This window comes from Coregonus clupeaformis, chromosome 30 (genome assembly GCF_020615455.1).
Source record: "Coregonus clupeaformis isolate EN_2021a chromosome 30, ASM2061545v1, whole genome shotgun sequence".
In the NCBI taxonomy this organism is placed as follows: domain Eukaryota; kingdom Metazoa; phylum Chordata; class Actinopteri; order Salmoniformes; family Salmonidae; genus Coregonus; species Coregonus clupeaformis.
Genome location: NC_059221.1, coordinates 5892871 through 5903718, shown reverse-complemented (window position 1 = coordinate 5903718; position 10848 = coordinate 5892871). Strand labels below are relative to the sequence as shown.

Here is a 10848-nt window from a genome sequence, read left to right as displayed (position 1 = left end):
AACAATCGACATTAGACCGGTGGAAATTTGTCCTTTGGTCTGGAGTCCAAATTGGAGATTTTTGGTTCCAACCGCTGTGTCTTTGTGAGACGAGGTGTGGGTGAACGGATGATCTCCGCATGTGTAGTTCCCACCGTAAAGCATGGAGGAGGAGGTGTTATGGTGTGGGGGTGCTTTGCTGGTGACACTGTCTATGATTTATTTAGAATTCAAGGCACACTTAACCAGCATGGCTGCCAAAGCATTCTACAGTGATATGCCATCCCATCTGGTTTGGGCTTAGTGGGACTATCATTTGTTTTTCAACAGGACAATGACCCAACACACCTCCAGGCTGTGTAAGGGCTATTTTACCAAGAAGGAGAGTGATGGAGTGCTGCATCAGATGACCTGGCCTCCACAATCCCCCGACCTCAACCAAATTGAGATGATTTGGGATGAGTCGGACCACAGTGTGAAGGAAAAGCAGCCAACAAGTGCTCAGCATATGTGGAACTCCTTCAAGACTGTTGGAAAAGCATTCCAGGTGAAGCTGGTTGAGAGAATGCCAAGATTGTGCAAAGCTGTCATCAAGGCAAAAGGTGGCTATTTGAAGAATCTCAAATATAACATATATTTTGATATGTTTAACACTTTTTTGGTTACTACATGATTCCATATGTGTTAGTTCATGGTTTTGATGTCTTCACTATTATTCGACAATGTAAAAAATAGTAAAAATAAAGAAAACCCCTTGAATGTGTAGGTGTGTCCAAAACTTTTGACTGGTAGTGTATATAGGCCTATTCATGTGTAGGCCTATATGTAAAGATGAATTATACGTTTTCAAAAAATCATATCACTACACTATAGAGGCAATGGACTCCAACCAATCACAGGGCACTATATATCTCTCAACCGATTTTGACACATTTAGTTCATAAATCGTTTTGCATTAGGGATTTTCACCTGCAGTTCAACAGAAATCATTTCAGTCAGTGACCACGTTTACATGCACACTAATATCCCATTTTTATTCGGGATACTCAATTATTGTGTTTTTGAGTTTACACAATAATATATCATATCCCGTTTACAATATCCCGAAAAAGCTTGTATCCCGGTTATGAGAACCTCGTATAAAACACCTGGGATATGCTAATCTTAGATGGGATACTGTGGCATGTAAACATCTTATCCCATTTACTGTTATTTTTTGCGGTCTGCACAGGCTCAGTTTCGCATTTCATGGGTGTTGTGTGATGATGTTTTCATCGGATTGTTAAACAAATCACTATAATTCCATAATAATTTATTTAGCTGATACTCTGTACTGGACCGACTGGTTTAGGCTACTTTCACCCCTAATTTAGATCCATTTCTGCTTATAATTTCCAACATTTGGTACGCCGTATTATAATTTCGGACATTTGGTTTGTCAACTATAGGCCTACATACAGCTTCTCTTCTGTCATAACTTGTTTCATAACTTGTTTCCCTAGAAGACTAAATAAAGCAGTGCTCACCAGAATAATGTCATAAATTGATAGGCACTACACTCAAGGATGTTTAGGGTCCAGGCCACTGGTAGAAAAACACAATAACTCCAAAACAGTGGAAAGATTGTGTCATCAGTTTGACCGGTTTAAGGAAATGAAAAGCTGAGAAAATGATGAAACACGTTTCTGATAATACTTCAGTTTGCCTTGGGTGCATCATTTATTTGGTTGAAATACCAACTGCTTGCATAACAGTGTCAAAGATAACACATTACATGCACATTTTCTCAAGAGATGCTGAAATAAATAAATCATTTTTCTCCACTCCTGTTCCAGAGACAAAATAAAAATATGGTGTATTGCTTTACTGCAAGAAATGCATAATTCTGCAGGAGTTAATATTATATTAGGCTACATGTGAGAGGTTATAGGCCTACAGTGAGTGTCCAGATTTCAGTTACTATTCTTAACCCATATGAATTATATTTATTCACGGATACATGGTTACTCGTGAGAGGGTCAAAGGTGCATGTAAACATCTTATTCCAAATAAGACCTTAAGCTGGATATGAGCTACTATCCAGAATACTGTAAACGTGGTCAATGACCTACCAACTCAGTTGAAAACAGACTATGGACGTTTAGTTGCTAATCGGTTGCATCAAATTTTGGCTTGAATGTTGAGGGTATGGTATAGTGTCTTCAGAAAGTATTGACACCCCTTTACTTTTTCCATTTCGTTGTGTTACAGCCTAAATTGTAAATGTATTAAATTGAAACTTTGTGTCATTGATCTACACACAATACCCAATAATGTCAAAGTGGAACTTTGTTTGTAGAATTTTTTTGAAATTAATTAAACAATAAAAGCTGAAATGTCTTGAGTCAATAAGTATTCAACCTCTTTATTATGGCAAGCCTAAATAAGTTCAGAAGTAAAAATGTGCTTAACAAATTGCATAAGTTGCATGGACTCATTCCGTGTTCAATAATAATGGTTAACATGATTTTTGAAAAACTACCCCATCTATGTACCCCACACATACAGTGGGGATAAAAAGTATTTAGTCAGCCACTAATTGTGCAAGTTCTCCCACTTAAAAAGATGAGAGAGGCCTGTAATTTGTTTTCTCCAGAAAATCACATTGTAGGATTTTTATGAATTTATTTGCAAATTATGGTGGAAAATAAGTATTTGGTCAATAACAAAAGTTTCTCAATACTTTGTTATATACCCTTTGTTGGCAATGACACAGGTCAAACGTTTTCTGTAAGTCTTCACAAGGTTTTCACACACTGTTGCAGGTATTTTGGCCCATTCCTCCATGCAGATCTCCTCTAGAGCAGTGATGTTTTGGGGCTGTCGCTGGGCAACACGGACTTTCAACTCCCCTCCAAAGATTTTCTATTGGGTTGAGATCTGGAGACTGGCTAGGCCACTCCAGGACCTTGAAATGCTTCTTACGAAGCCACTCCTTCGTTGCCCGGGCGGTGTGTTTGGGATCATTGTCATGCTGAAAGACCCAGCCACGTTTAATCTTCAATGCCCTTGCTGATGGAAGGAGGTTTTCACTCAAAATCTCACGATACATGGCCCCATTCATTCTTTCCTTTACACGGATCAGTCGTCCTGGTCCCTTTGCAGAAAAACAGCCCCAAAGCATGATGTTTCCACCCCCATGCTTCACAGTAGGTATGGTGTTCTTTGGATGCAACTCAGCATTCTTTGTCCTCCAAACACGACGAGTTGAGTTTTCACCAAAAAGTTATATTTTGGTTTCATCTGACCATATGACATTCTCCCAATCCTCTTCTGGATCATCCAAATGCACTCTAGCAAACTTCAGACGGGCCTGGACATGTACTGGCTTAAGCAGGGGGACACGTCTGGCACTGCAGGATTTGAGTCCCTGGCGGCGTAGTGTGTTACTGATGGTAGGCTTTGTTACTTTGGTCCCAGCTCTCTGCAGGTCATTCACTAGGTCCCCCCGTGTGGTTCTGGGATTTTTGCTCACCGTTCTTGTGATCATTTTGACCCCACGGGGTGAGATCTTACGTGGAGCCCCAGATCGAGGGAGATTATCAGTGGTCTTATATGTCTTCCATTTCCTAATAATTGCTCCCACAGTTGATTTCTTCAAACCAAGCTGCTTACCTATTGCAGATTCAGTCTTCCCAGCCTGGTGCAGGTCTACAATTTTGTTTCTGGTGTCCTTTGTCAGCTCTTTGGTCTTGGCCATAGTAGAGTTTGGAGTGTGACTGTTTGAGGTTGTGGACAGGTGTCTTTTATACTGATAACAAGTTCAAACAGGTGCCATTAATACAGGTAACGAGTGGAGGACAGAGGAGCCTCTTAAAGAAGAAGTTACAGGTCTGTGAGAGCCAGAAATCTTGCTTGTTTGTAGGTGACCAAATACTTATTTTCCACCATAATTTGCAAATAAATTCATAAAAAATCCTACAATGTGATTTTCTGGAGAAAAAATTTCTCAATTTGTCTGTCACAGTTGACGTGTACATATGATGAAAATTACAGGCCTCTCACATCTTTTTAAGTGGGAGAACTTGCACAATTGGTGGCTGACTAAATACTTTTTTCCCCCACTGTATCTGTAAGGTCCCTCAATCAAGTAGTGAATTTCAAGCACAGACTCAACCACAAAGACCAGGGAGGTTTTTGAATGATTGGTAGATGTGTACAAAAAAAAAAAAAAGGAGATGCTGAATATCCATTTGAGCATGCTGAAGTTATTAATTAGGCTTTGAATGGTGTATCAATACATCCAGTCACTACAAAGATGCAGGCGTGCTTCCTAACTCAGTTGCCGGAGAGGAAAGAAACTGCTCATGGACTTTAACATGAAGCCAATGGTAATTTTAAAACAGAGTTTAATGGTTGTGATATGACAAAACTGAGGATGGATCAACTTTGTACTTACTCCACAATACTAACCTAAATGACAGTGTGGGAAAAAAAGCCTGTACCAAATAAAAATATTTCAAAACACATATCCTGTTTGCGACAAGGCACTTTAAGTAATACTGCAAAGAAATGTGGCAAAGAAATGAACTTTTTGTCCTGAATACGAAGCCTTATGTTTGGGGCAAATCCAACACAACTCATCACTAACCAGGTTTCCAAATGTCGACAAAACAAAATTCGCAGGACAAGGTGGGATCTTTTTGTGTCTATAATATTAATTATGCGAGAAATGTCAGTGGAAACGCTTTTATGCCCAAATATTGATATAATAACCATCATATCGAAGTAAACTTGGAGTTACACAATGACGTGTGGTCCTCCCACTACGACTCGTCGGGAAAACATGCAGTTTATTAGGCAACAGATTAAATAAGTTATGATGAACTTCACAGGGTGGTGAAAATGCAAGATGAGCTTTGATGCTCCTTTCCAATAACTATCGAGAGTCTTATTCTGGTGACATGATCATCGATGCTTGGCTGCCGCTTGACAAATAAAAATAACCTTGCTCTGATTTTTGAATATTCACATTAAAATGTGTTGCTAATTGAATGGAAACCTAGCTACTGAGTACCACTCTATATTTTCAAGCATGGTGGTGGCTGCATTCTGTTATGGGTAGGCTAGTCATCGGCATGGACTAGGGAGTTCTTTAGGATAAAAATAAATGGAATAGAGCTATAAGCACAGGCAGAATCCTAGAGGAAAACCTGGTTCAGTCTGCTTTCCAACAGACACTGGGAGACAATTTCACCTTTCAGCAGGACAATAACCTAAAAACACAAGGCCAAATCTACGCTGGAGTTTCTGACCAAGACGACATTGAATGTTCCTGAATGGGCCTAGTTACAGTTTTGACTTAAATCTACGGCAAGACTTGAAAATGTCTGTCTAGCAATGATCAACAATCAACTTGACAGAGCATGAAGAATTAAAAAAGAATAATAGGCAAATATTGTACAATCCAGGTGTGCAAAGCTCTTAGACTTACCCAAAAATAATCACAGCTGTAAGCGCCGCCAAAGGTGCTTCTACAAAGTATTGACTTAGGGGTGTGAATACTTATGTAAATTATCTATTTCTATATTTCATTTTCAATACATATCTAAAAACACGTTTTCACTTTGTCATTATGGGGTATTGTGTGTCGATGGGTGAGAATATATTTTATAAATTTTTAATGCAGGCTGTAATACAACAAAATGTGGAATAAGTCAAGGGGTATGAATACTTTCTGAAGACACTGTAATATTAATCAATTTCGTATCTAATGAAACCACACAAATCCTTATTTTTATGTTAACAATATTTGCTTTTGCTCATGGGTTTGGGGAGGTGAGTGCCTTTCTGTCCAATTATGAATTTCTATCCATTTTGGGGACCCCTTTTTCCATTTTTAAATGATTGTTATTACATGTGACCTAAGCGCGTGTTCTGATCCGAACTCGGAATGGAAATTGAAGGGCATAAGGACCCTACAGCCACATTCTTCCCTGTGCATTCGTCTCCCTTTTGGGCTCTCCCCCTTTTATGTAATCGATTTGGAGTATTTGCTCCAACAAGTAGTTTCCAGTCTTGAAGTCAGCATGGAGATGAATTCCTCAGCGCTTTGTGCTTTGGCTATTGTTCTGTTGGCATTTGTAGATTTGAAAATAGTCTCTGCTGCTGAAACTGGAGGCAAATCTACAGGTGAGTTGTTCTAATTACTTTGCATTATTTGTCATGAAACAGATACTTTTTTGAAGTAGCGCCTACTACATTTGACTGCTTTGTTGTAGGCCTACCTATGTGGTGTGAGACACACTAGCCTATAGTTGTGCATAGGCACCTTTGCAACCTATTTTGTTGTTTCTTACAAAAAATACAAGCCAGCCATCATGACTTTAATTTGCTAGTTGAAAGAATCCAGCCTACTTAGACATTTTACGTACATTTTAAGCATACACTGAGTGTGCATGTGAACTATAAAGCTTCAGTTGAGAAAAAACATGAGGTCAAATTGTTTTGTAATATTGCTGCAAGGTTGCTATGGTACTGCGTAATTACACCATAATTAACTTGATTTGAGGTCTCCACAGTTCACTCCAACAATTCCTCCTGCTCTCTCACAGTACCGATCCTCCAGAAGGCAGGTCACTGCCCGCGGCTTCTGAACGTCGTGCCGTCACACAAGGGATGCGTCTGCGATGAGGACTGTCCTGGAGATGACAAGTGCTGTGTCTTTGACTGTGGTGCCGTGTGTGTCCCACCTGCCTTCAGTAAGAACCTGACTGGTTGATTTACAGTGTTCAGAATGCTGTCATCCATTTTCATGGGTGATGTGGGGAAAACATTGATGATGGAAGCCAAATGACTCCTATACTTATTTAGACACAAAAATACTTGGGGTATAGTCTGCAGTCTTCCCACAAATGCAAATGCTAACCATCTCCACACAAATATGACAGATTTTCAGAAAATGGTTCAGTCCAATTGTATCCATATGTTCATGTCCCTTTGCAGTAAGTTGGGTTCCCTGACATGTCTGCTCTGCAAATTGTGTACCAAAAGCAAAGCCAGGAGTGTGCCCTCGCAGACTATGGGGCTCAGGGATGTGTGCTGAGTTCTGTTCCAACGACAGTGACTGCGCCAATGATGAAAAATGCTGCCACAACGGATGTGGGCATGAGTGCATTGCACCTTACACAGGTAGGATATGGTCCCAAAGTGACAGACACGACCTATCCATTGCATTCATTATTGCTGCATTACTCCGGAAACAAGAAAGCTGGGCTTGTTATGTACATGTCATGCACATGGGAAGATATATTTCACATACACTCTTTTTAGAGCTGAGACACTTCAGAATAATTCCCAGAGCCATGTCTGCTTATAGAGTCTATATAGAGTCTCGAGCATTTTAATAGTAAGACTTCAAATGGGAAGAGTCAGTGTAGACTGACAAGTTGCTACTATAGACCTATGTTGCGACAGTATAACTGAACACCTTTTTTTCTGTTACCATAGTGAAGCCCGGTCGATGTGCCCTGCCCAAGGGGACCCCCATGTGTGCTGAGTACTGTTACCATGACGGTCAGTGCCCAGAGGAACAGAAGTGTTGCCGGACAACCTGCGGCCACGCCTGTAGCGAGCCATGCTCATAGGACAGCAAGGTTTGGGTCGGGAAATTAGTGACAACGCTAATAGACTCCTCAAATCCTTCATTTCTACAAAAAAATAAGAGTTCTCTTCCAAGAACAGGAATGCTTCAGGTTTTTTTTTCTTTTCTTGTTTGTATTCCAATCAATAAAATGGTCTGTGTAGCCTTTAAATACATTCCTGTGCATTTATGACCTTGGTGGAAGTCTTGAGTTTCTGAGATGCCTTTTATGGGCTTTTTATGGCGGCACTGAGCGCTACAATAACAAGTTATGGAACACTCCAAGAATGGAAATTGCTCAAGTATGTACACGTTTTCTGGCTGTCCAGCAGAGTCAGTACATATTATTTTATTTGACCAGTGATGCTGTCTAAAGAAAACCTCTAGAAAACCTTCTAGTGTGCTACTACACCTCCCCCAACCTTCAACTCTGCACAAAGCGTCTATGTTCCCTGCCAAGTTATACTCACTTCCCTGCCTAAATGGACTGAGTTAAGCAGAGCTATTAAACCGGACATGACCATCATTGATTAGGAATGCAGAGGGCTTTTTTGTTCCACTCTAGAGTGCCAAACACATGCAAGAGAGAAAATTGCTGGCTGGCAAAGAAAGAGACCTCTGTGTCTGTCTATGTTCTATTGGAGCTTGGCAGGAATGAGGCCAAGTTTGTTTATAGAGAAAAGAATCAGCCGCTCCTTCCCCTACCCTCCACATACACGCACTTCCACAGCTGAGGCAAATGAGATGGAATACAGAAAGTGAACTCCGGGTGTATTCAGTGATGTGAAACGTTCTGAACATAACAGATAGAAATATAATTAATAGAGATTACACAATTTCACTATTCTATACGATAGAGTAGACAATATCTATTCTTCATGATACAAAACATTCAAGTAGATATGTAATGTTACATCCTACTGAATAGATCCATTCTGTATGGCTTGTCATAAAATTACATCAGCTGTTTTGAATGCTTATGACGTTATGTCGTCAGAGGTGTCTGTGCCCCCTCAGATTTGTCCAGTTTAAAATAAATGCTTTTTTCATTTGTATTTAAAATACATGTAATACTACCAATCCAATGTATTTATAAATCCCTTTTTTTATATCAGCAGATGTCACAAAGAAACCCAGCTTAAAACCCACCTAGCAATTTTCTGAAGTTGGCTTTTGCTAGCCCAGATACTGTAGGTTCCCAATCTCCCAACCTCATAACTAGCTACCAAGAAGCCATTTCAGGCTATCAATCAAGTTAGAGTAGCTTTCTTGTCTAACTATCTTAGCTGGCATGCCTGCTGGCAAGGTTGGTAGACTTTAGAAAAGCAAGCAATAATTAAATGTAATGAGGAAGACTAATTCCTTTAAATATTTTACCAAGATTGTAGACGAGATGTAGGGAAGCATATTTAGTTAATTTTTAAAAAGAACCACCAGTAAGGAGGATAAAGACAGCTTAAGAGATATGCAGAAAAGTCATTTTTATTTACAAAGAATTAAGCATAATGATTATGGCTCTAGATTGCAGGAAAAAGCTATTTCAGGTATTTAAAAAAAAGAAAATTGTCCAACTTCCTGAGCCACCCCCCAGCCATCCTTACATACTTTGTGCCCCCTCAGGTTTTTTGGGAAATGATGCCCCTGTATGTCGTGAAGACTTTTGCTGGATTATGATACAGTTGATCCACGCTCAGCTGCAGCCAAGTGGTTCCTCATCATTTATTCTCAGGAATCCTCAAGAGTTCTCATAGCTGTCCGAAAATAATGTTTTGGACTGGAAAGCAGGGATTCACAGCGTTCATCAAGGACACAATCCCCTTTTCAGTGATCTAGGGCTGTATGTATCAAGCGAGAGTGCTGATCTAGAATGAGTTTTGACTTAGATCATAATGGACAATATTATATGGACAGCAGGGACCTGAACCTCTACAAGCCTCCATGTATTTCTTCTTTTAAGGCGAGGCACCACAGGCTTAAATGACATTTTTGCATCTACTTATCAATTTCGATTTTTGGGGGTATTTTTGTCCCTTAACATTAGTTATTTCACAAAGTAAACATAAAAATGTAAAAACTTGATGTAAATGTATATATTATTTAGTTCATCATACTACCGTCATCAGAATTTCATGACTTTTAACCACATTCAAATGGCCATAAATCCATAATTTCAAAGCTCACTACATTTAATAATACATAATTGGTCCCCTGTAGCTCAATTGGTAGAGCATGGCGCTTGTAACGCCAGGGTAGTGGGTTCGATCCCCGGGACCACGTCTGCTAAATGGCATATTATTATTATATTATTATAATTCAAAAGCCTTGCCTGGCTACCCAAACTCCTTGCTCCGGCAAAACGTTACACCACGCCTACGGACTTTAGTTTCTTCTCCGCAATGAGTCTGGATCTGAGTACCTCCCCGACGATTTCTAGAATGGAAATCCATTCTAGACCATCTGATTGGTCCCAAAAAACGATGGGTTGGGCCAGAGCCAGAACACACGTGGGTAAAGCGGCATTTGAAAATGCATCATTGGCATTGATACTGTGATTGGTTAGAGACGATCCAATCGCTGCTGACTTTGCTTTGTACAACACCCCTCATTTTGACGTCACCACAAAGGACTTCAATGATTGCAGTCTCAGATTGAAGTATGTAGCGAACGATAGAGCAGCGGAAGAACTCAGTTTGAGTCTTCAGGTAATTAAAAGCCCATTTCGTAGAGAATGTTACAAACTGGACTATATGTAGTAACTAACTTTGAAGAGATTGTGATTGGGTCTAAATAGGTGTTTTGCAATTGGTAGGCTAAATTCCTTGTACTTCGCTTTAACTGCCATTTCCCAAAAGTCAGACACTTCCATCATGAAAAACTATTTTCTTCTCTGCCTCAGAAGCATCTGCATTCACCAAATGTTGTGTGGTTATCCTTAGATATATTCTCCAGACTTATATAGAGGGAATTGTTGATATGTTATACATGTTTTATTCTAGTTTACATTTTCTTTTTCTTTTTTATTCACCTAAAATGCATTTTACATATGTGACTTTAGTATTTCACAGATAGAAAGATTAAAACAATATTTATCCACAATCAGCTCTATACACGCCCGGTCCTGGAGTGTCTTAACAAAATGACACAAAATAATTTAGGCTGACTTCATCCAGTGTCCAGAAAATTGGATTTGTGGTATATTTTATGAGACTAATTTGCATATTTTAATACAATATTTCAGGAAAGTTGTA

The 10848-nt window shown here is 39.5% G+C and overlaps 1 protein-coding gene across 1 annotated transcript; it reads left to right on the top strand.

Annotated features, from left to right (window-relative positions):
• Positions 1-5927: 5927 nt before the first annotated feature.
• LOC121546773 (whey acidic protein) lies at positions 5928-7790 on the top strand. Its single transcript, XM_041858012.2, has 4 exons — positions 5928-6150; positions 6573-6719; positions 7012-7149; positions 7468-7790. The coding sequence occupies exons 1-4, from the start codon at positions 6048-6050 to the stop codon at positions 7602-7604; spliced, it is 525 nt and encodes a 174-aa protein (XP_041713946.1). The 5' UTR covers positions 5928-6047; the 3' UTR covers positions 7605-7790.
• Positions 7791-10848: the final 3058 nt, after the last annotated feature.